The sequence below is a fragment of the Paroedura picta genome, chromosome 4 (assembly GCF_049243985.1).
Source record: "Paroedura picta isolate Pp20150507F chromosome 4, Ppicta_v3.0, whole genome shotgun sequence".
NCBI lineage: Eukaryota > Metazoa > Chordata > Lepidosauria > Squamata > Gekkonidae > Paroedura > Paroedura picta.
This window is the reverse complement of record NC_135372.1, coordinates 139,439,648-139,461,531: the sequence shown is the minus strand read 5'-3', so window position 1 is coordinate 139,461,531 and position 21,884 is coordinate 139,439,648. Positions and strand designations below refer to the sequence as shown.

Here is a 21,884-nt window from a genome sequence, read left to right as displayed (position 1 = left end):
GTGCAAAACTGCCCTCTTCTGCTTTTCGGTTATCAGGTAAATCCAAGATGTCTGCCTTGCTCACTTGAGGACAATTTTCTGCATCTACTCGTAAACGGGAGGAGGTGCTCTGGAACGCGTAAGGAAAGCACGAACTTACTGAATATAGCGAGGACATGGCGTTGTTGAGAAAGTCGTCTTCCTTTTTCGGAGGCGTAACTGTGTTCCCAAACCCCACGTAGCGATTCTCTTGGCCCCTGGAAGGAGGTACATGGGGGAGAGGGGGGGGGAGAGAGCAAGCAAGCGACTTATAAGTGAAAGACACTACCTTTTGCACACATGTTATTAGCCCAAATGAAATCTGCATCTTACTTTTTGGCTTCTGTAACGGGACATCCAAAATAAACCTTGTTTATCTATGGTTACATGTATTTGCTGCCCTCTCTCCAGAGAGGCTCACAACCGTATCCATCAACCAGGGCCAGGGCCTTTTCGGTCCTGACCCCTACCTGGTGAAATAAGCTCCCAGAAGAGCTGCGGGCCCTGCGGGAGCTTTCAGCGTTCCGTAAAGCCTGCAAGACAGAGCTCTTCCAGCAGGTCTATGGTTGAAGCCGGGGTCTGAGTAGAAGATCTGATTGCCCCTCCCACTTTGGTATGCCAGGGTCATCTATGGCGGGCTTTATGACTCCCCTCTCCCCCTATTGGATGTTGTTAGGGGGGAGATGGGTAGTGGATTATACCGCCATGTTTTCTTATTCATATGCAGTAATTTTTAGGTCCTGTTTTGATATTTTAATGGGGTTTTAATTTATGGGTTATCTGTAACCCACCACGAGCCAGTTCCAGGAGTGGCAGGAAATAAAAATCTAAATAAATAAAAATAAATAAAAATTACATAATAGAAAAAAAATCACATTAAGGAATTTAAATGCATAGATTTAAAAACATTTAAACCAGGAATTAAGGACTGAATTGCCCAATTCCCTCGGTTCTGTGGGAGAAGGCAGGGGGAGGGTTCACAAGAATCCTTTCACGGGAATCTAATTTGGTGGGTTTCCAGCAGAGAGGCCAGCCGCTCCAGATGGCTGGGACCAGGGGTCCAAAAAGTGGCCCAGAATATAATTGTGGTGTCCAGTATTTTCAGCAGTGACCTTATTGTCGCACCAATGACAAAGAGGGGGTTCCAATCAGTTTTTACATTGGTGAGAGGGAAGAAAGAGGTCCCTATGGACCACCAAAGGGCTACATTTGTGATCACAGGCTGTGCATGGACAAAAGCCAGGCAGAACAAGGAGAAGGGGAAATGGCCGTGGATGAGCAAAAGAAAGCTGGTTGGATCCAAGCCCCAAAGCTAATTTATTGTTTCACATTTAAATATTTTGTAATCAACCCTAAGAATACCCGCTTGTTTATATATAAACCTTACTTTAAACCGTGGCGGTGGATGAATTCACTCCTTAACCAGTTACTTTCCATACTGGTTCCAATAGCCAATTAAACTGAGAGCTTCTAACCAACAATGGAATTATGAGAAATCGGGGAGAAGCCAGCTTAGGGTCAGATGTTAGCTTTTCATTGAGATGACAAAACTGGGGGTGCGTCCCATATTTGTTTCTATACTGTTAACACTTGCTGCGGCGTTAATAAAGTTAACAAAAAAATCTGCAAGGATGTTAAGGTCATGTTTGAGGTAGCCATGTTGCTGGGGTGGGGGAGGGTGCTGTTATAATATGAATAATATGAATTCTTAAAGTTTTGAGCTGGCTTGTAGAATTGAAAGCAAACTCTGGCGGAGCCTGGTCGCAGCCAGGGAGCTCACGAACATATGAAGCTGCTTTATAATGAATCAGAATTATAATGAATGAGTCCATGACAAAGAAGAGGAATTGGTTTTTACACCCCGCTTTTCACTGCTCGAAGGAGTCTCAAAGCGGCTGACAATCGCCTTCCCTACAAAGAAAAACGTTATGGAAGGCCTTCTAGTATCTAAGCAGCACTGAATGTCCTTGCCACTTATTTTCCTTTTCTTTGTATCTGTCCTCTTATGATCCTTGTTCCGTTTTGTCTGAGGAAGAGATGCTTGCACTCGAAAAGCTCACAATTTGAATAAATCATTGTTGGTCTTAAAGGCGCTATTTGGAATCAAATTCTGTTGTGCTGATTCAGACCTACATGGCGACCCACTCCAATGTCCTTGAGTCACTTTTGTTTGGGGGAATGGAGAGCTCTCCGGTGGGGAAAGAACTTGGCGGGGAAGCAGCCGACTTTGAGCTAGAGCCGATATGTATCTTTACCCATTTCTGAACATTGGGACTAATAATACCCCTAAGAGGCTTTGAACTCAAAGACTGCCTGAGGTTGTTTCTGGGTCCAGAATCAGATGAGCCTCACGGGGTCGTGGTGTCCTAAGTGAGTGGCAAGGGAGTGGGTGGGGCACTTGCCCTTGGCAACCAAATACGCAAACCCTCGTATCTAAAAGGACTGAGATTTTACCCTTGGTAAGAGCCAACGTCATCATTCAACCAGTCTTCAAAGGCTTTGTCAGAAGAGGCACCGGCGTTCTGGGGCTGTCCAGCAGAACTGTTGCAACACAGAAGAACATGATGAAACGGACTTATGGAGAAAAACATTAAAGCCTAGGTAAGCCCCCCTTTGTGCCCTTCAAAACGCGTGGGGGAGCTGCTCTGATCACAGGGAGGATCCCTCGAGGCAAGCCAGGGAAAACCTTCTCCGTATTTCTAGAGGCATCTATGTTGTGGTCAGAGAAATCAGAGCAGAAAGCTGCCCCTGAATTTGGCGATTCCACTTGAAGAAGAGTTGGTTCTTATAGGCCGCTTTTCCCTACCCGAAGGAGGCTCAAAGCGGCTTACAGTCTCCTTCCCATTCCTCTCCCCACCACAGACACCCTGTGGGGTGGGTGAGGCTGAGATAGCCCTGATATCACTGATCAGTCAGAACAGTTTTATCAGTGCCCTGGCGAGCCCAAGGTCACCCAGCTGGCTGCATGTGGGGGAGCGCAGAATCGAACCTGGCATGCCAGATTAGAAGTCCGCACTCTGAACCACTACACCAAACTGGCTCTCCTTCGCGTGTGTGTTGAGTGCCGTTGAATTGCTCCTGACTTAATGGAGACCCTATGAATTAATGACCTCCAAAACATCCTATCGTTAACAGCCTTGCTCACATCTTGCAGACTGAGCCCTCGGTTGAGTCAATCCTGTTGAGTCCTCCACTTTTCCTAGCATTATTGTCTTTGCTAATGACTCTTGCCCTCATAATGCAACCAAATTATGATAGCTTTGGTTTAGTCATCGTAGCTTCTATGGAGTGTTCAGGCTTGACTTGGTCTAGAACCCACTAGTTCGTCTTTTTGGCAGCCCACGGCACCAGCAAAGCTCTCCTCCAAAACCACATTTCAAAGGATGAACTGTCTTCCTGACCAAGTAGTGGGGAATACCATGGAATAAATCCACTTGATCTAGTGCAGCCTTTCTCAATTGTTTTACCAAACATGCTTTAGGCTTCGAGAAACCCCAGAAGTGGCGCAATCTAAAATGTCTCAAATCTGATGAAGAAAACTCCATGGGAAGTTAAGTAACATTGGGGAGGGGGGGTTGCTCCCATCATAAATACACACTTTTGGATACACACTTTTCTTGGATGCTTTAGGATGCTTAGGGCTGATCCTGCATTGAGCAGGGGGTTGGACTAGATGGCCTCTATGGCCCCTTCCCACTCTATGATTCTATGATTCTAAATAGTATCCATAGGATAAACAAAGAAGTAGGAAAATTAAATAGAAGAGCTGGCTTTTTATTTATTTATTTATTTATTTATCATGCTTATATACCGCCCTCCCCTGCTTTTGACTACCCAAAGGGGTCTCTAAGTGTTTTACAAGCACCTTTTCCTTTCCTCTCCTTCCCTTCCTCTCCTCACAACAGACACCATGAGAGAGTTCTGGGACAGAGAGAGCTCTGAGAGAACAGTGACTGGCCCAAGGCCACCCAGCTGGCTGCATGTGGAGGAGCGGGCAATCGAACCTGGTTCTCCGGATTAGAGGCCATCGCTCTTAACCATGACACCATGCTGGTATGTCATCCGAGCTTCCCCATCTCTGCCCTGCGTCCTTGGTGGCTGCCTGCAAGGGCAGCTAAGGACTTGCGAGCAAGAAGATCATTTAAGTGACTAACATCAGGAGAGAGAGGAGGAGGAGTGCTGGGATTTCCAACAGCAGCCCCGTGTGTCCCGGGAAGACTACTTCCTGCTGTCAAGTAACCACTTCCTATAGAAAAAGAAAACAGGCTGCTTTGCCACATGGACAAATTAATTCCTACCGGTGTGCTGAGGACAAAGCAACTTTGGGCTGAGGTGGGGTCCAGTTTCTGGCTGAAGACGTTTCAATGGACCATTCTTTACCCTCGGCCAGTGTAGCCACCTGAAAAGAAAAAGAATAAAAACAGGAGAAGTGTCATAACTGCCTTCATGCACCATTTCTAGATGCACCATTTCTAGAAACGTGCAGCAGGGCACTTTCCTAATGTAGATTTTTGGTCCAACCCTGTCAGGCTCAGCTGCTGTTCTGCATTAGCTCCTGAGACTAGCCACAGAAAGCCTGTCCCGGGAAGGCTCTGTAGGAATGAGCTGAGGCTGGCAAGAACGTCAAGGACGGGAAAAGTTCGGCAAAGAGAGTTCAGACTGGCGGCATTAAAAGAGCAATGCGGAAAGCTCCACCGTAGCTCTCTGTTCCACGAACTTGGCCTGTGGATCGTGCACCAACTTTTTATCTAGGCAGGCAACGAGACCTCATGTCCCGATCCTGAAACCGCCTTGGACAGTATCTTTCCTATTTCTCACGTGCCAATTAATGCCCCTACAGTGACAAATTACTAGTGGATGTTGCCATTTCACCCAGTAAAATCATTGACAAGTGGATGGAGGGTTCTTCCATGTGATGAAAGCATCCCTGTAGGTCTTCTAAAAGATATCTTTAACCTAAGAGTGGCCCTGTCATATCGGACCAGTCGTCCATCTAGCCTAGCATCTTGTCTTGCATGGTGACCAACCAGTAACCATGGAGAAGCAGAAGCCAAGCACAGGTCAAGGCCTTCCCATGATGTTGCCTCCCACTACTGGCATCCAGAGGTTTACTGCCTCTGCATGGGGAGGCTTCCCTTTAATGGCCACAGCTAGTAGCTATCCTCCACGTACCCCTCTAATCCCCTTTTACAGTCATCTATGCCTGTGGCCATCACAGGCAGCTCATTCCACAGAGGAGAATTTCCCAGTTCTCATCTCAGGGCCTCTTACGTCTCAATGTTACAAATGGTGTAATCGTTTGTATTCCAATACCTTCATAACTCAGAGAACCACAAGCCTTTAATAGCTTATAAAAGTACAGTATAAGAAGGGAAAATGCAAAAGGATCCACTGCTAGTGGGAACAAAGGCAAAGGTCACGATACATTCCCGATTTCTCATGGCAACATATAAAAACTTTGCTACCGGTTCAATTATATCAGGGTTCTGGGATGTCAAAAGAAACTGAGTCTTTCGTTCATCCGAATGCAGTTCTCTTTTACACAGCAGCGAGTTAAGAAATTTGGCTCGGATCGAAGAATAAAATGGACAATGGGAGAAAACGTGTGCAACTGATTCTATACAGCATTGTCCACATGGGCACAACCTAGCTGAATATGGGATCTGTTGAAATCTCCCATAGAGAACAGCAGAAGGTAGAGCATTAGTCCTAGCTAACATGAATGCTCTACACACCACTTTCAGGTCTTGAAACGCTCACGTGCCGGGGAGGCCGAAAAGACTGCTTAAGCAGAGTTACCTTATCTCTGAACAGCGCGGCGGCTTTGCTGTTGTACTTCTCCTGCAGCGACCAGCAAGGATCGTAATCCTCTTGGGACTCCAAAAATTCCCGGAACGTGCAATTCCCGCCGGCCTTCATTTTCTCCAGCTCGATGTCCTTCCATTTGTCCATCGTGACCGAACGCACAAAACTGAGAACCGAACGTCATTATCAGTGATCTGCTGCTGTTTGGTTTAGCCTGTTCTGAAATTAGTCTCTTAATCGCTTACAGAGAGCCAGTTTGGTGTAGTGGTTAGGAGTGCGGACTTCTAATCTGGCATGCCAGGTTCGATTCTGCACTCCCCCACATGCAGCCAGCTGGGTGACCTTGGGCTCGCCACGGCACTGATAAAACTGTTCTGACCGGGCAGTGATATCAGGGCTCTCTCAGCCTCACCCACCTCACAGGGTGTCTGTTGTGGGGTGAGGAATGGGAAGGCGACTGTAAGCCGCTTTGAGCCTACTTCGGGTAGGGAAAAGCGGCATATAAGAACCAACTCTTCTTCTTCTTCTTCTACACAGAAGCTCCAAATAAAAGGGCAAGGAGATGCCATGGGGAAAAAAGTCAATGGATCCAGAAACCATTTGGTGTTTTCCACTCTTAAAATGACGCGGGTCGGATGCCGCGGGTTTTGCATGCTTGTTTCAGTGCTTTTCTCCTGACTTCAGAAACCTTCTGTTGATCCCAGAGGGGTTTGCATTGCCAGAATGTTCTGTGCTGTGGCACCACCATTCTGAGAACTGTTTACTAAGACCTAAACCCAGCCTTTCTCAAGTTTTTTACCCTTGATAAACCCCCAAAACATTCTTCAGGCTTCGAGAAACCCCAGAAGTGGCACAATCGGGCAGTATATAGTTAGGACGCATAGCTATGTACATGCCCACCCATGGCCCTTCCCCTTTTTACCCCCTCCAGGCCCACCATTGGCCATTTGGGGAAGGGGAGGGTGGGTAGAAATGACCTATCACCTGATAAATGCTTATCAAATTTTTAAAAATATATAAAACTTAATTAACTCCCATCCATACAGGAAACCCTCCCAGGGCCGTCAATAAACCCCATGATTTCATGAAACTCTGGCTGAGAAAGCCTGGTTCAGTAGAACCTAACCCTACAATTGCACTTAAGATGCCCATTTGGAGAAGGAGCATTTAAAAAAAAAAATCAAAACCTAGACAAATGGATAAATAGGGTTCAAAAACTCCAGATATTTCCCAGAAACACGGCACTTATGGTTTCTTCCACAGGTTTCTACTACTAAATGTGCCCTGTGCTTCCCACTTAACTCCAAAAACCATGTGACTCATCATGTTAGGCCAGATTATTTTAAAAGTGGACAGCCAAAATTCCCAAGCAGTGTACAAGTGACTGATAAGTAGGCTTGTGCACTTCGGCAGCCGAAGTGACCGTTCAAGCCTGAAGAGGCCAGCGCATGGCGCGGGAGGGAGAGGTGGCGGCGGCGGCAGTGCGCCAGGCGGTGCCCGCACACAGGCGCACAGCTGCGCCTGCCTGCGTGAGCCGACTGGTGCACTGGCGCCGACCATTCCCCCCCATGCCACGACACTGGACATTTCAGGCTCGAACAGCCGCTATATCAGCTGAAGCGCACAAGCCTATCGATAAGAAAACAACTGAACATTTCTTCACCGTCCTCACGGAGCAGGGACTGACCTGAGATGAACGCCCAAGCCTCTGTGTTTCCCTGAGCACTCCAGGCAGATCCAGATGCCGTAGGTCACACTCACCCATTGAGGGTTAAACGCGCCACACTCGAAACAGACCTGCAATTAGAGGGGGAAGACTTCTGCTCAGCATTCGGCAACCGACCGGTTCCGCCAGAAGTCATGCAGTGGAGCTCAGCCATGGATCGCACAAGGGAGAAATATTTTAGAATCCTCTGTTAATGGGCTGCCCTTGAAAAGACTCTGGAAACTCCCAACAGGTCCGGAGGGCAGGGACCCAACGGAGCGCTGAGAGTTGACAGAGCTTCTCAACCCTTATTAGAAATTGTATGCAATGAACGTCTTTTGTTCTGCAGCTCTAATGTAACTGTCCATTTGCATCGTGACCTTGCAAAGCCACTCTGTATGAATGCTGGGGGGGGGGGAGATATTCAATATGCATTTTTGGAATCGCCTACCGATGGGACTGTTCCTTGTATCTAAACATCGTCTTTTCTGCATACACATTTGCTTGCGGAGCAGATTCCAGAGGTTACTAGGGTATGAAATATTAGAGGCTCCTTCGCAGCAGGCCTGAAGGGAGGGAGGGGGGAGGGAGGGAGGGCACTCACCAGCCAGCTCTGTCAGTGTTCTGAGGCAAAAGTAGGGAAATTGTTGGATGTGACAATTAGGACAGTCTTGGGGCGAGAAGGGCTTGTGAGGCCTGTCTGAGCCTCCGTTCTCACACCCCTTCACAGCCCTACTGACCTCCTCTCCCTGCTGTGCTCAGGGGCGGACTGGCAGCGATGTCTCCAGATTGCCCCTGGCTGGGCTGGGTTGGGCGGGCGGGGCCCTGCAAGAACTTTGGCCCAATTATTCTGGGGGTTTTTGTGGGGGACATCATTTAGGCACAGAATTGGGGTCGCAGTGAGTGGGCAGGCAGTTGTGAATTACCTGCATTCTGCAGGGTTGTTGGACTAGATGACTAGATCATGGTGCCTTCCATGATTCTATCACTGGTCCGGAGAAAGAGTGCACACTACCAATCCGTATAGTAATCTTTCCCCAACATTAATTGTGAATTTCCTGCATTCTGCAGGAGGATGGACTAGAGCAGCGGTTCTCAACCTGGGGGTCGTGACCCCTATGGGGGTCGATCAGCCCTTTTCCCAGGGGTCACCGCCACAGAGGGTCACAGCATTAAGACGTTTGAGAACCACTGGACTAGGGGACCCTGGAGGCCCCTTCCAACTCTATGATTCTATGTCACCATGACACACCCAGAGAAGCAGCTATGAAATTACAGCCCAGCATGAGTCACTGACGTTTAATCATTTGCCTCTGAGATGATGCTTCTAACGGCTCGCTTACATTGTTCTCTTCTTGCACTCGCACTTCTTTGAGGACCTTCCTTGTCCGTGGACTTGCCATGGTCCTGAAACGGAAACAGAAACAAATCAAGAGATCATACGGGAAATGACACCATGGGCGAGAACAATGACTTTCTATAAAGCCTGGTTTGAGGTATCAGAACCCAAGGAGTGCAGCTCACAGTTCCTTGCAGAACCAACAGGACCAACAGACAGGAGACCCAGGCGTTGGAACAAATCTGGGGTTGGCCTTTGTGGAAAGAAAAGTCAGGAAGCATCAGATGAAAGTCATACCTTGGCAAGATAATTGTCAATCATGCCTTTGACCCGAAAGGCTAGAGCAAACTCACTCACTCACACTCTCACACAGTCACCACCACCACCGTTAGAATGGGAAATCTCGATTCCCGTTTTATCCAGGAGGTAGGTTTCTCTGCCATGTTGTTGGTCTATTGTATCTGTATTTTTCTGTCTGGGTGGAGGAAAACAAGTCACCTGCCACCATTTGCTGTAGCAACCTCCCACCAAATGCTGATTCTGCTTGGTCTATTCCAGGGGTGAACAACCTATGGCTCCCCAGACGTCCATGGACTACAATTCCGACGAGCCCCTGGCACTACATTCTGTTAGGGGCTCATGGGAATTGTAGTCCATGGACATCTAGCACGCCACAGAGTGTCCACCCTTACAAGAAGCATCTAATGTGGTTTCTTGATGTTTGGCTCTTCCTCCCTCTCAGTCCCAAAGTTGGGTTAATAACCACAACTTGGCTTTTAAGGGTGTTGAGTCTGGCACCTGGTTTCCACCCTTCGAATAAAAACTTTGCATCTTTTCCCGAGAGTTGAACTGGGTCTCCTACATTGCTGATGGCCCACGTGATGAACGATCACCATATATGGTAGAACATTCTCTTAGTGGCCAATCCCTGCAATTGCAGCATGACTTCGACTATGTCCTTCAACACAACTTGTCCTTCTAAATCTGCCTTTTCAATCTCCACGCTTTCAACCATAGCCTGTCTGGATACAGATGCCGGATTGTGCCTTTGTGCATTGAGTCTGGCCTGCCAGGGAGTGTTACTCGTTATCTGCATCAGGTCCGGGAACCAAGGCCATCTTGGTCAGAAGGGTGCCATGAGAATCACCTCCACGGTCTCATTTCTTATCTTGCTTAGTCAGCTGATGAGCAGTATCAGAGGAAAGACATGCAGTAGGGTGTGTGGCCCAGGGTGTGACATTGCATCCTCTATCTCTGCTTCTGGCCTGTGCATCTCTGACAGGAGTCTCCTCACCTTGTGAATGTTCAAAGATCCCAGCAGACCCATCACTGTAAGTGATGTTGGAATACTTCTGCATGGTGGGATCCTGCTTTAGGATGCTCTGGGCTGATCCTGTGTTGAGCAGGGGGTTGGACTAGATGGCCTGTATGGCCCCTTCCAACTCTATGATTCTATGATCCTGTCTGCTTAGCGAATCCCACTTCTAGTTTAGCCTTCAAGTCTGGAAGATTTCTCTCTGCTCACATCAGGAGTATCACAGCTTCTTTGAACAAGGACCTTAACCCAGTTCCCCCTGGCAGTTGGTGTGTGGCCTGGTCAACATGCTTGAAGTTGATGCCGTGAGCACTGTCGGATTGTAATCACCACCCTTGTGCTGTAATACTCTTGCAGTGGGCTCCCCGACCCCTTTTTCTAGTGTCCATGGTAAGGAAGGGCAGATTCTCCTGCATCATTTGCGTTCTTCCTTCAGTGTGTTTGTAATTCCAGTTCTCAAAAGAACTTAAAATCAACCGTCCAGCTGGGGACCATTGAAACAATCCTGAGGCTCAGCTAGTGCTCTTCCGTTACTAAAACTCTCCACTGATGTTACTCCCTCGGCCAAGTTCTACATGCCGTTCCAGCCTGTCACCTTTCATTGGAAGCAAAGCGGAGACATGCGGCATGGTGGAAAATTATCCAGAAAGGCCAGAAATGAACATCCTGCCTGTAGAATCCTTATGGAAAGTTAGTCACAAATTGTAGTTAAGCCATGTTACTGAGCTGGGGGGCTGGGGGTCCTATGCTGACTTGCTTTCTTTTCATACTAAACCAGAAGACAATATCACTTTAAAATGACCACCACAAAAAAAAAATTGTGCTGCGGGTGCTCAGAATGGTGGGAAAAGATAAAGGGGGAAAGGAAGACAGCAAAAGCTTTTGCCCCCCCATCTTCCCCACAGGTTGCCCCCTCCCCTCCAAAAAAGCAGCAAGGCTCAGGAGAAAGTAGCCTCTTCTGAATCTGGGGTGGCCAAACTGTAGCTTTCCAGATGTTCAGGGACTACAATTCCCATGAGCCCCTGCCAACATTATAAACACTGCCAAGATGACAGCAGACTCTGCTCACCCCATTTTGGCCCTAACCCCATTGGAGGGGCGTGTTCAGGGTGGAAATAAAGTTTGGCAAATAGGCTGTTTGCGTTCCTTCACCCTTCCACCCTTTCAGCTGCACCTGCACAGGCCATGAAGTTGAAATCCCGTTTCTGCCACGGGGTGTGTGCCACGGCAGCAGCAAAGAGCACCCACATGCGCACTTCACCTTGCAGTGGTTTGAGACCCTTGGGGGTCCATAGACCCCTGGATTGGGAATCCCTGCTCCACATTGGCTCTCAATTTACCTAAGCACAGCAGGTTGCTATAATATAGGGGCTCTGACCCAGTTACTTTGGTAGCTCATGATACCATACCGCATTCATTGGTACTGAAGTTTGGGATCTGCCCCATAGAAAAATAAATCTTTATACTAATGCTTGCGAGAGAACACACGGCTTTATTTTAAGGCCTCCATTATGAGGACTGTGATTCCCCCCACCCCATTTCAAGGAGAACAAGCATTACAGACAGCCTCTGCAACTGCTACTTTAGGAGCAAAATATTCCAGACATTTCAATTAGGTTTTTTTTTTTTAATCCAGCGATTTGTACAAAATCATCAGCTTCTCCCTGTTGTGCAATTGAAACATTTAAAACCACAGTTCTCTCCACAAGCGTGCAAAATGCATGCATGTTTTGTAAACACCGACCTCCGCCGTGCTTTCCCAACAAAACACAGCAATGAGTGCTGAGTATCCAAATTTTGCCTTGGGGAGGAGCACCGCTGCATTTACACAAGAGCCGTTTAAGGATTTGCAGGGCCTGTAGCACCAGCACCAGTTTAAGGATTCACAGGGCCCCAGCAGAGTACGATGGTGGCAGAAGTAGCTGGACTGGGGGCGGAAGGGCCCCCATAGCGGAAAGAGGTGTCATTCTGAGTGCTCTTAAAGAGAGAAAAGGGGACAGGAGGCTATGGCCCTGATCCAGGGGGAGGGTGCAACCTTGTGGGGCCCCTGGTAGCGCAGGGCCAGCCTGGTGTAGCGGTTCGGAGTGCGGATTTCTAATCTGGCGAGCCGGGTTTGATTCTGCGCTCCCCCACATGCAGCCAGCTGGGTGACTTTGGGCTTGCCACAGCAATGATGAAGCTGTTATGACCGAGCAGTGATGTCAGGGCTCTCTCGGCCTCACCCACCTCACAGGGTGTCTGTTGTGGGGAGAGGAAGGGAAGGTGAATGTAAGCCGCTCTGAGATTCCTTTGGGTAGAGAAAAGCAGCATATAAGAACCAACTCTTCTTCTTCTTCAGTAATCTCAGGGCTCTCTCAGCCTCCCCTCCCTCACAGGGTGTCTGTTGTGGGGAGAGGAAAGAGAAGGCGACAGTAAGCCGCTTGCTTTGAGACTCAGGTAGAGAAAAGCAGCATATAAGAACCAACTCTTCTTCTGGGTTGACACTGCTAAGGGCGCATAAATGCTTCATTATGGGTGAACAGACATATGTTTAGAAATACTTGATTGTCGCCGTCTCTTTCTACTGCACAAACACCGACAGAATAATTCTCAAAATAAAATGCAGCATCCAGGGATTGAAACTTCAAATTTCTCGACTTTGTGTGCGATGCTCCGGTGCACTTTCTGTTGAATAACGCGAGGTCACTGACGAAGCACGGTGAATAGGAAAAATCACAGCAGATTGCTGGGGCACAAAGAAGCCAGACGTTTCAAAAGGAGCAGCGCCTACCAAACTGAACGATTTCCAAGCATAAGTATCCGAGACCAAAAAAGACCCCAATCACCGGCAGCCATTTAGGGAGGCGGATGAGATCCACAGGCATCTGCTTCTCCGCTGGGTGCTGCTTCTGTCGGGGGTCTTCAGATCAGCAGAAAGCCTTTTCAGAGCAGTAAAAACAGTTTGCAGAGAATGACAGAATGGGCAGGCTACCAACCGTGGCTAAGAGCCGCGAGAACGCCAAGGGAAAAAGACTGCATCCGACGGAGAAAGAGTACCAATTAATGAATGGACTCCCTTCTCGTATACTTTCTAGATTGATGTTAGAATGCATCGAGACATCAGTAAAAGAGCGTTTGGAAATATATATGAATGAATATCTACTCAAACATGGCATCTGCCATTTTTTAGTCCAGAGATTCCCAACCAGGGGTCCACTGACGTCTGGGGGACCGCAGGAGCTCTGGAGGCATTCCGCAGCCTTTCCCTTTCTGCTTTAATGGACTTGACCACCAGCTGAGGAACTGGTCTCAGTGGGTAGGCTGTGGGTGTAAAAATCAGAGGGGGAGGGGGGAAAGCAGGGTATGGGGAGATCCAGACTATCTTCTCAGCTCCTGCCCTTCTTTCCACCCTACATGAGGTGGAACCACCGTGGTAGTCGTACAGGTGGGGAGGAGGGAACAAAAGGAGGGCAAAGGGTTTGGGGGGTGATGTCACTTCCAGTCATATGTCACTTCCGGGGCAGCGGGGCATGGCAGGGAGGCATGGCCAGGTGGCATCAATTCTGGAGTTCCTCAAATCCTGAACATTTCAGGGGCTCCTCCACTGTCTGATTCCGAGGCTGATTCTGTGACGGTTCAAGAGGGTGGCAGATTACAATGGATGAGTGATAGGGTTGTGAGTGTCCTGCATAGTGTGGGGGGTTGAACTAGATCAGTGGTCCCCAACCTTTCTGAGGCTGGGGACCGGCAGGGCATCGGGCCGCGCCCGCACGGGCCGCGCATGCACGATGCGCGGCCCGGCCCTGATTCCCTCTCCCCGCCCTCCCACAGTAAGAAGCTTCCCGGGCCGCAAGCTTGCGGCCTGGGAAGTTTTTTACTGCGGGGGGGGGGCGGGGGGCGGGAGCCGCGGCCCGGCGCCATGGCCTTCCCGGCCCGGCACCGGGCCGCAGCCCGCAGGTTGGGGACCACTGGACTAGATGACCCAGGAGGTCCCTTCCAACTCTATGATTCTATGACTAAGGGTTGAAAAAGGCTGATATAGTCTGTACTGATGGGCAATGGCTCCCCTGGGTCTCAGGCTGAGGTCTTTGCCCACATCTGCTACATGAGATTAAGTGGAGATGCTCAGGAGCCGAAGATTTGATTTAACACATTTATTAGCCGTCTTCCTTTTTTACAGAGGATCGGCAAACATTTGCCTTTCAATCTGCCCTACCTTGGCCTAACACCTGGATGACTTTGGCCCCACTGAAGGACTTCTAATACATTAGAGAACTTCTAATACATTAAACCAAGCGCAGCCCTAAATAAAACCATCCTCGGATAGACTGGATCCCAAAGTTTGGGGATTTGGCAAAAACGGCAAAACTCACCAGTATGACCAACCACAGGCCTGCAGATGAATTCCAAAAACACTGGAGCTACTTTACAGAGTCCTTAACTAGATAGTTATATTTGTGTTAGTGGCATAGCAAGGCAATTTTAATATTCTTACGATTCGTAGAAAAAAATTATTTTCTTATTTACTTTTATTTATTTATTAAATATATATACCGCCCTCCCCGGAGGCTCAGGGCAGTTTACATAAAAGGTAGAAACAACACAAGAAACAATCCATAACATATAAATAGCCAGAACGTTAATACTATTACATCTGATAATTGTAACAATGGTAACAGTGCAAACAGGTCCAGGAGCAGAACACATGGGTGGATTTCTGGGAGGGAAGGAACGGGGGCCCTGCAGATGTTAGTGGTCATGCCTGGTCTCAGCCAAATGCCTGGTGGAGGAGCTCCCTTTTGCAGGCCCTGCAGAACTGTTTAAGCTCCGTCAGGGCCTTGATCTCTTCCGGGTGCTCATTCTACCAGGTGGAGGCCAAAACAGAGAAGGCTCTGGCCCTGGTTGATTCCAGGCGGGCTTCTTTAGGGCCAGGGACCATTAGCCGGTTGGTGGTGGCTGAGCGTAGAACTCTTTGAGTGGCATAGGCAGGGAGGCAGTCCCTCAGGTACACTGGGCCCTGACCACGTTTTTCCTATCTGTAATCCAATAAATAAAAACCCATCCTCAACAGTCTCCTGGAGAACAAAAGTGAAGGGACGGCTGCCACCTCTCTGGGGCTGAACGATAATTATGCTCCCTAATTATGAGGCTAAAGGTAAAGGTATCCCCGGTGCAAGCACTGGGTCATGTCTGACCCTTGGGGTGAAGCTCTCTAGTGTTTTCTTGGCAGACTCAATACAAGGTGGTTTTGCCATTCCCTTCCCAGTCATTACCGTTTACCCCCCAGCAAGCTGGGTACTCATTTTACCGACCTTGGAAAGATGGAAGGCTGAGTCGACCTTGAGGCGGCTGCTGGGATCGAACTCCCAGCCTCATGGACAGAGCTTCAGACAGCATGTCAACTGCCTTACTACCCTGCGCCACAAGAGGCTCTAATTATGAGGCTAACACCTCACAATTGTGTACCCAACAAACTGGCGTCTTTGATTGATGGGATGCAAGCATCACCTTATTTCAGGTTGTGACAGCTTCCTCCTCCATTCACAAACGTTAAGCATGACGGGGACAGCTGGATCAGGACTGGTTGAGAACCTTACAGACAAGCATGCGTCTCTCCAAAAGTCTGCTCACCAAAGAACAGTTGCAGCAGTTTCCTCCATCTGTCAAAAGCCTTTTTTCTTTGGATTTAGTTTTAATTATTATGGAATGTTTGGTTTCCTGGTGAACGGCTCTATCGCCCTGCTTTCAAAATGCAAGACGTTTGTCAAAGTCTTTCCCTCGCCAGCGATTCACTGTAAAGCTCAGGTCTGCTCCCAAATGGCAGCGGAACCATTTTTCACATTCAAATTTCATGAGCTTTACGGCTTTGCAGTTTTAAGCATCTTTCCGCAATCTCTCGGCGTCAGCAGAAAACGCCGCTCTAGGAAACGGCTTTGCACTTTTTATTTTCCGCATTTATAAGAAACAAGGACAGCTTGAGTGTTTTTGGAGGCAACTAACGATGGAAGATTTGTGGCGACTTCGGGAGGGGTGTATTAAACTGCGAGGAACTGAACTTGCAACGTTAGGAAGCGTTAGCACCATAAGTAAAAGATGGTCTTGGAGGGAGGATTAAGTGGAAATATACAGTTATCCAAAATATAACCGCATGCGGTGATTTCAGCTGCACACCCTAAAGAACTTAATTCTACCCTGTGTGACAACGGTGATCTCCGAATGATAGTGTGCAGGAGCTTTGTGGGTGGGTTGCTAGGCTGCTCTCAGTGGGTGTCAAGGACAGCCAAACACAAAAAGAAGAACTGAATGTCCAAGGTTTAGCTGGTGGGACTGAAGCAGCGCGGGAAGAGAATCTAGAAATAGTGAGGATGCCGGGGAACAGACAGGCAACTTCCCCACGACAGGGAGACGGCCTATTTAACGCTGCCTCTCGCCGGCCTTTTTACCAGGACTTGGTAACAGGACTGCGATTTCTGAGCAACGAGGATACTTTCAACCATGCATGCACTTAGTGTAGGTTGTGTGTCATCTCATTCTTTTGACACTACCTTTTAAGGCCTTACGCCAGCCCTTATCGACCTATTTACCATTGAGAAACCCCTAAAATATGGTCCAGGCTTTCAGAAACCCCAGAACCTTGAACCTTAGGGGAGGGAGAGAGAAAGAGAGAGAAAGAGAGAGAAAGAGAAAGAGAGAAAGAGAGAGAAAGAGAGAGAAAGAGAGAGAAAGAGAAAGAGAGAAAGAGAGAAAGAGAGAAAGAGAGAGAGAAAGAAAGAGAGAAAGAGAGAAAGAGAGAAAGAGAGAAAGAGAGAAAGAGAGAAAGAGAAAGAAAGAGAGAAAGAGAGAGAGAAAGAGAGAAAGAGAGAAAGAGAGAAAGAGAGAAAGAAAGAAAGAAAGAAAGAAAGAAAGAAAGAAAGAAAGAAAGAAAGAAAGAAAGAAAGAAAGAAAGAAAGAAAGAAAGAAAGAAAGAAAGAAAGAAAGAAAGAAAGAAGTGGCGCGATTGTGCAGAAGATGGTTGAGAAGCAGAGCTGTGGAGGTGCCCACCTGGGCCCCCTCCTCATCCCACCCCCTCCAGGCTCAGCATTGCTGTTTTGGGAGGGGTGGGTGGGTCAACACGACTATGCATGGTCATATCATCTGATAAATGTTTAAAAATGTTAAAAAAATTAACTAACTTCCACCCATCCAGGAAACCCATTCACAAAACCCCGGTTGAGGAAGCCCGCCTTACGAGGTCTGGGCTGTGTGTACCTGAAAGACCAACTGTCTGAATACGTTCCCCAGAGAGCTCTTTGATCAAGGACTATAAATCAACTAAGAACACCTGCCTTAAGGAGACCCGCCTGGCCTCAACCAGAGGCAGGTGGAATGAGCTCCCAAGAGAGATCAGGAGAGTCCTCCCAAGAGAATTTGCTCAGAGAATTCAGGTCTCTTGAGATCTGCAGGGCCTGCAAGACAGAGCTTTTCCGCTGGGCCTATGGCTGAGGCCAGATGGATAACAAATGACACTCGATCCAAATCTTGGCCGCCCCTACCGCCCCTCCAGCCGCCCTTCTCCCTTTGCTGACGATCCTGGGTTTCCTGAATGGGAGGGAGTTAACTGATTTTTAATATATATATTTTTAAATCCATACATGCTTATTGGGTGATATCATTATATATGGTCAAGTCAACCTGCCCCCCCCAAACTGGCGAATGCTGGGCCTGGAGGGGGTGGGAAGGGGAGGGGCCCTGGGTAGGCATGGCCACAGCTATGCTTTCCCAACCCTGTTCTGTACGATGTCACTTCTAGGGTTTCTTGAAACCAGGAGAATCACTGAATGAATTATTTATTTATTACTTTTCTATACCGCCTTTCCCAGCAAGCCAGCTCAAGGTGGGGTATATCATATAAAAACATCAGATCAAAGGCAACTTGAGCAACTATCTGTTTATGCCCCCTGCAGGGACTTCCACTCTATAGGTATGAACTTACTGGCTGTCCTGGGCCCCCAGGATATCCGCCTGGCCTCAACCAGGGCCTTTTCAGTCCTGGCCCCAACCTGGTGGAACGAGCTCCTGGAAGAGCTAAGGGCCCTGCCGGAGTTGTCAGCTTTCCGCAGGGCCTGCAAGACGGAGCTCTTCCGCCAGGTGTATGGTTGAGGCCCGAGTGGTACCCGGTGTTGCTATCTGAGGATCTCTAAGTTGATCTCTTCTCACCCAGGCAAAGAGAGGGTCATTGACCAATGCTGAACGAGGGAATGGGCTGGTATTTTATTGTCTGCCATATTGCTATGTTTTATTCTATTTATGTTATATTGTATGAATGGGGTATTTTATTGTATTTTATTGTTCCTGCAAACCACCATGAGACATTTGAGAGCAGCGGTATATACATATAAACATAAACAAACAAACAAACTATGAGACGCCCAAAGAGAAGGTCTGGGGGTGTCGTGGGCTTCTCAATATTTAGAAAGCTGAGAAACGCTGTTCTTTACGGAGTACATGACAGACTTATTAGGCTTCTACTATTGAAAGATTGACGAGATTGGTTCTCCCAAGAACGAGGAAGCCCTTTCTCACCTCTCTTTTAACCAATGCCATCATTCTAGCTAGCTGAAGCTGAAAACGCCTGTTCAAAATGTGATGCGGAAGGGAAATTTCTGTTACTGAGCTGGAAGCAGCTCATGTGTTGCTGAGACTTCTCCTTTCCCCCTGGAGACAAGCATGAGGCACAATTTCTAGCCACTATTAAAAAGCGGCTAGAGTCACTCAAAGAACTGCAATTAGTTGTGGAGAACAGGTGATTCAACTGTACCCACAGGTTACTAGTGCCCAACTTTAATAATTTCCGAAATAGAAGAAATACCCGCTTTTTAAGTGGCACATGGAGAGAAAAAGAAGAGTTGGTTCTTATATGCCACTATTCTCTACCTGAAGGAGTCTCAAAGCGGCTTCCATTAGCCTTTCCTCTCCCCACAACAGACACCCTGTGAGGGAGGTGAGGCTGAGAGTCTTGCTATTCCTGCTCAGACAGAAGAGCTTTATCAGTGCTGTGGCGAGCACAAGGTCACCCAGCCGGATACATTTGGAGGAGTAAGGAATCAAACCTGGCTTGCCAGATTAGAAGTCCACACTCCTAACCACTACACCAAGCTGGCAAGGAAGTGAAATCACACCAGACCCTGCCAAGTGCAACAGACTCCTTCATGTTGTTTCCTAGTAAGGCCATTCTTAATGGCCTCCCAATCCTATTTTTGCAATTGGCGTGTCCATAAATGAGTATGCTACACTGGCAATCCTAAGAAAAGCCCAGTTGGATCAGACCAGTGTTCAATTTAGTCTAGCATCAAATCCGCCAGAGTGAATATCAGATGCCTCCGGGAAGTATGCAGGCACGTCCTTTGAAAATCAGGTAAGCTAGCAGCTGTTGGTACATCCTGCAGCAGTGAGTTCCACAAGTTAATTGCACATTAAGTGAAGCGCACCCCTAAGCCAATCTTTCAAGGGAAAAAGGGGGGTGCAGAAATACAGGTGTCACTAATATAAACACACCATGGAAAAATGAACACATAAATCTCTCTTAAAGACTATCAAGGTAAATATCGTTTCAATTTATTGACAGTGGCTCTCCAAGATATTCCACAGCACCCACTACCCAATTCTTCAGAATAGCAATGCAGGAGATGGAAGCCGGGGTCTTCTGCATCTCAGGCAATGTTCTAGCAACGAGCCATCAATTAGTTATCAGTAGATGCCACTAATAAATAACCATGATGTTGACCAGAGCTTATACTTAAAAACAAAACAAAAACAATATCCACAATAGGAGAAGAGGGAAGTAAGAATGTGAAAAACCGGTGTCAAGATGGGTAGCTCTGGTTCAAATCTGGAAGCTCACCGGATGACTCTGGCCTACTCCCCCACCCATGAGAGCTAGAATCCAGGAGCACCTTCAAGACAGACAAAATTTGTGGCAGGGGAAGAGCTCTTCTAAGTCACTGCTCACTTCCTCACATACCAAAAAGCAGGAGTCCATGCGCATCTTTAACAGAATATGTGGCAGGGGAGGAGCTCTTGTGAGTCACAGCTCCCGTCTTCAAAAACCTTTAGTGAAGTGAAACATTGGACTCTCGCACTATTCTACAGCTCCAGACAGACTAACACAGCAACCCATCTGGATCTCTCTCTCTCAGCCTTTCGTAAGCAGCCTCTTGGGCAAGTTTCCAGCAAAGCCGCACAGGAGCCAACAGCCTACCTCACAGGGTTGTGGTGACAAAAAAAGAGAGAAGCAAAACAACCACAGACACCACCGTTGGGGAGGGGGAAAATGAGCCTTTGGGGAGGGCAGTATAAAAGTGTAATAATTAAATAAATAAATAGTAGAACCACAGAGTCAGAAGGGACCCCCAGGATCATCTAGTCCAACCCCCCGCAGAATGCAGGAAACTCACATCTCCCTGCCCACCCACAGTGACCCCAATCCCATGCCCAGATGATGCCCCCTTGAAAAACCCACAGAATCCAGAAATAGGTGACAGCAGCAGGACCACTCTGATCCCCCACCAGTCAATTTCCACACACACACCCCAGACAGAAATACACACACATATATATATATGCCTTCCCAAAAGGCTCAATTTGCTTTTCTTACAGCCCTCCTTCCTCCAGTGGTGACCCAAAGCGGCTTACACCGCCGATCTCTTCTCCATGTTACCCCCAACAACAACCCTGCAAGGTAGGCTCAAGGCGAGAGGATGATTGGCCCTCCTATTCTCCCTGTTACCCCCACAACAACCCTGCAAGGTAGGCTCAAGGTGAGAGAGGATGATTGGCCCTCCTATTCTCCCTGTTACCCCCACAACAACCCTGCAAGGTAGGCTCAAGGCGAGAGAGGGTGATTGGTCCTCCTATTCTCCATGTTACCCCCACCAACAACCCTGCAAGGTAGGCTCAAGGCGAGAGAGGGTAATTGGCCCGCCTATTCTCCATGTTACCCCCACCAACAACCCTGCAAGGTAGGCTTAAGGTGAGAGCGTGGGATTGGCCCCTCCAGAACCTGGCCCTTCCTCCCCGGGGGGCGGGGCTTAATATTTGAACTCAGGACCCCCCCATTGCCCTAGGTGGGGGGAGGGGCGCTGAGGCCCCCATTGGGGGATGGGCGGGCTCCCCGCCACCCCCTTCGCCTCGAGGCGCTCCCCTCCCTCAGGGCTACCTGGAGGCGGGGAGGTGGCGACGGCGACGGCGGCTCCGGGATCGGCGAGCGCGGCAGAGTCTCCGTCAGCCTCTCACCCGGCTTCGCTTCTTCTCCTCCCCCGTTCTCCACACAGCGCATGCGCCAACGTAGCCGGCTACGTTGCAGCTTCGCAAAGGGTTCTGGGAAGCCGGGAGGGAAACGGTTGGCAGGCGGCCTCGGCGCTTTCTTCCTTTCTGCCCTTGCTTCACAGCGGGAGCCGATGTGCGCCTGCGCGGGAGCGCGCCTCCGCTTTCCCATTGCGGGGGTGTCTGTGCCTTTTTTCTTCTCCCCGCCCCTGATAGGTGGGTGAGCCGCTTGACGCGCCTCGGGCCTAAGAGGGCTTTTTTGGTTTGCCCAGGCGCAGCCGCGCCGTTTGATTGACAACTGCAAAAGCAAGCGGGGCGGAGGGAAGACTTGCTAGAGGAAAAGAACGCTCTGAGACCGGCGACGGGACCGCGAGAGGCTGATTGGTGGTTGCGCCTCGTGACGTGCGCTGATTGGCGGAAGG

The 21,884-nt window shown here is 48.7% G+C and overlaps 1 protein-coding gene across 8 annotated transcripts in view; it reads right to left on the bottom strand.

The window, feature by feature from the left end:
* The window catches only part of ARFGAP1 (ARF GTPase activating protein 1), a 40,966-nt gene extending 19,331 nt beyond the window's left edge, over nt 1-21,635 (bottom strand). For 2 of the 8 annotated variants that reach the window (XM_077335827.1, XM_077335830.1), the window contains exons 1-7: nt 21,356-21,630; nt 8,872-8,935; nt 7,511-7,620; nt 5,818-5,989; nt 4,317-4,417; nt 2,473-2,562; nt 140-236 (exon numbers count right to left, since the gene is read on the bottom strand). In XM_077335827.1, coding sequence (XP_077191942.1) covers nt 140-236; nt 2,473-2,562; nt 4,317-4,417; nt 5,818-5,989; nt 7,511-7,620; nt 8,872-8,931 — 630 coding nt within the window. In that variant the 5' untranslated portion in view covers nt 8,932-8,935; nt 21,356-21,630. Of the gene's footprint in view, nt 1-139; nt 237-2,472; nt 2,563-4,316; nt 4,418-5,817; nt 5,990-7,510; nt 7,621-8,871; nt 8,936-21,355 lie in introns of all 8 variants that reach the window. The other 6 variants (XM_077335833.1, XM_077335828.1, XM_077335829.1 and 3 more) reach the window with 6 other exon arrangements.
* Nucleotides 21,636-21,884: the final 249 nt, after the last annotated feature.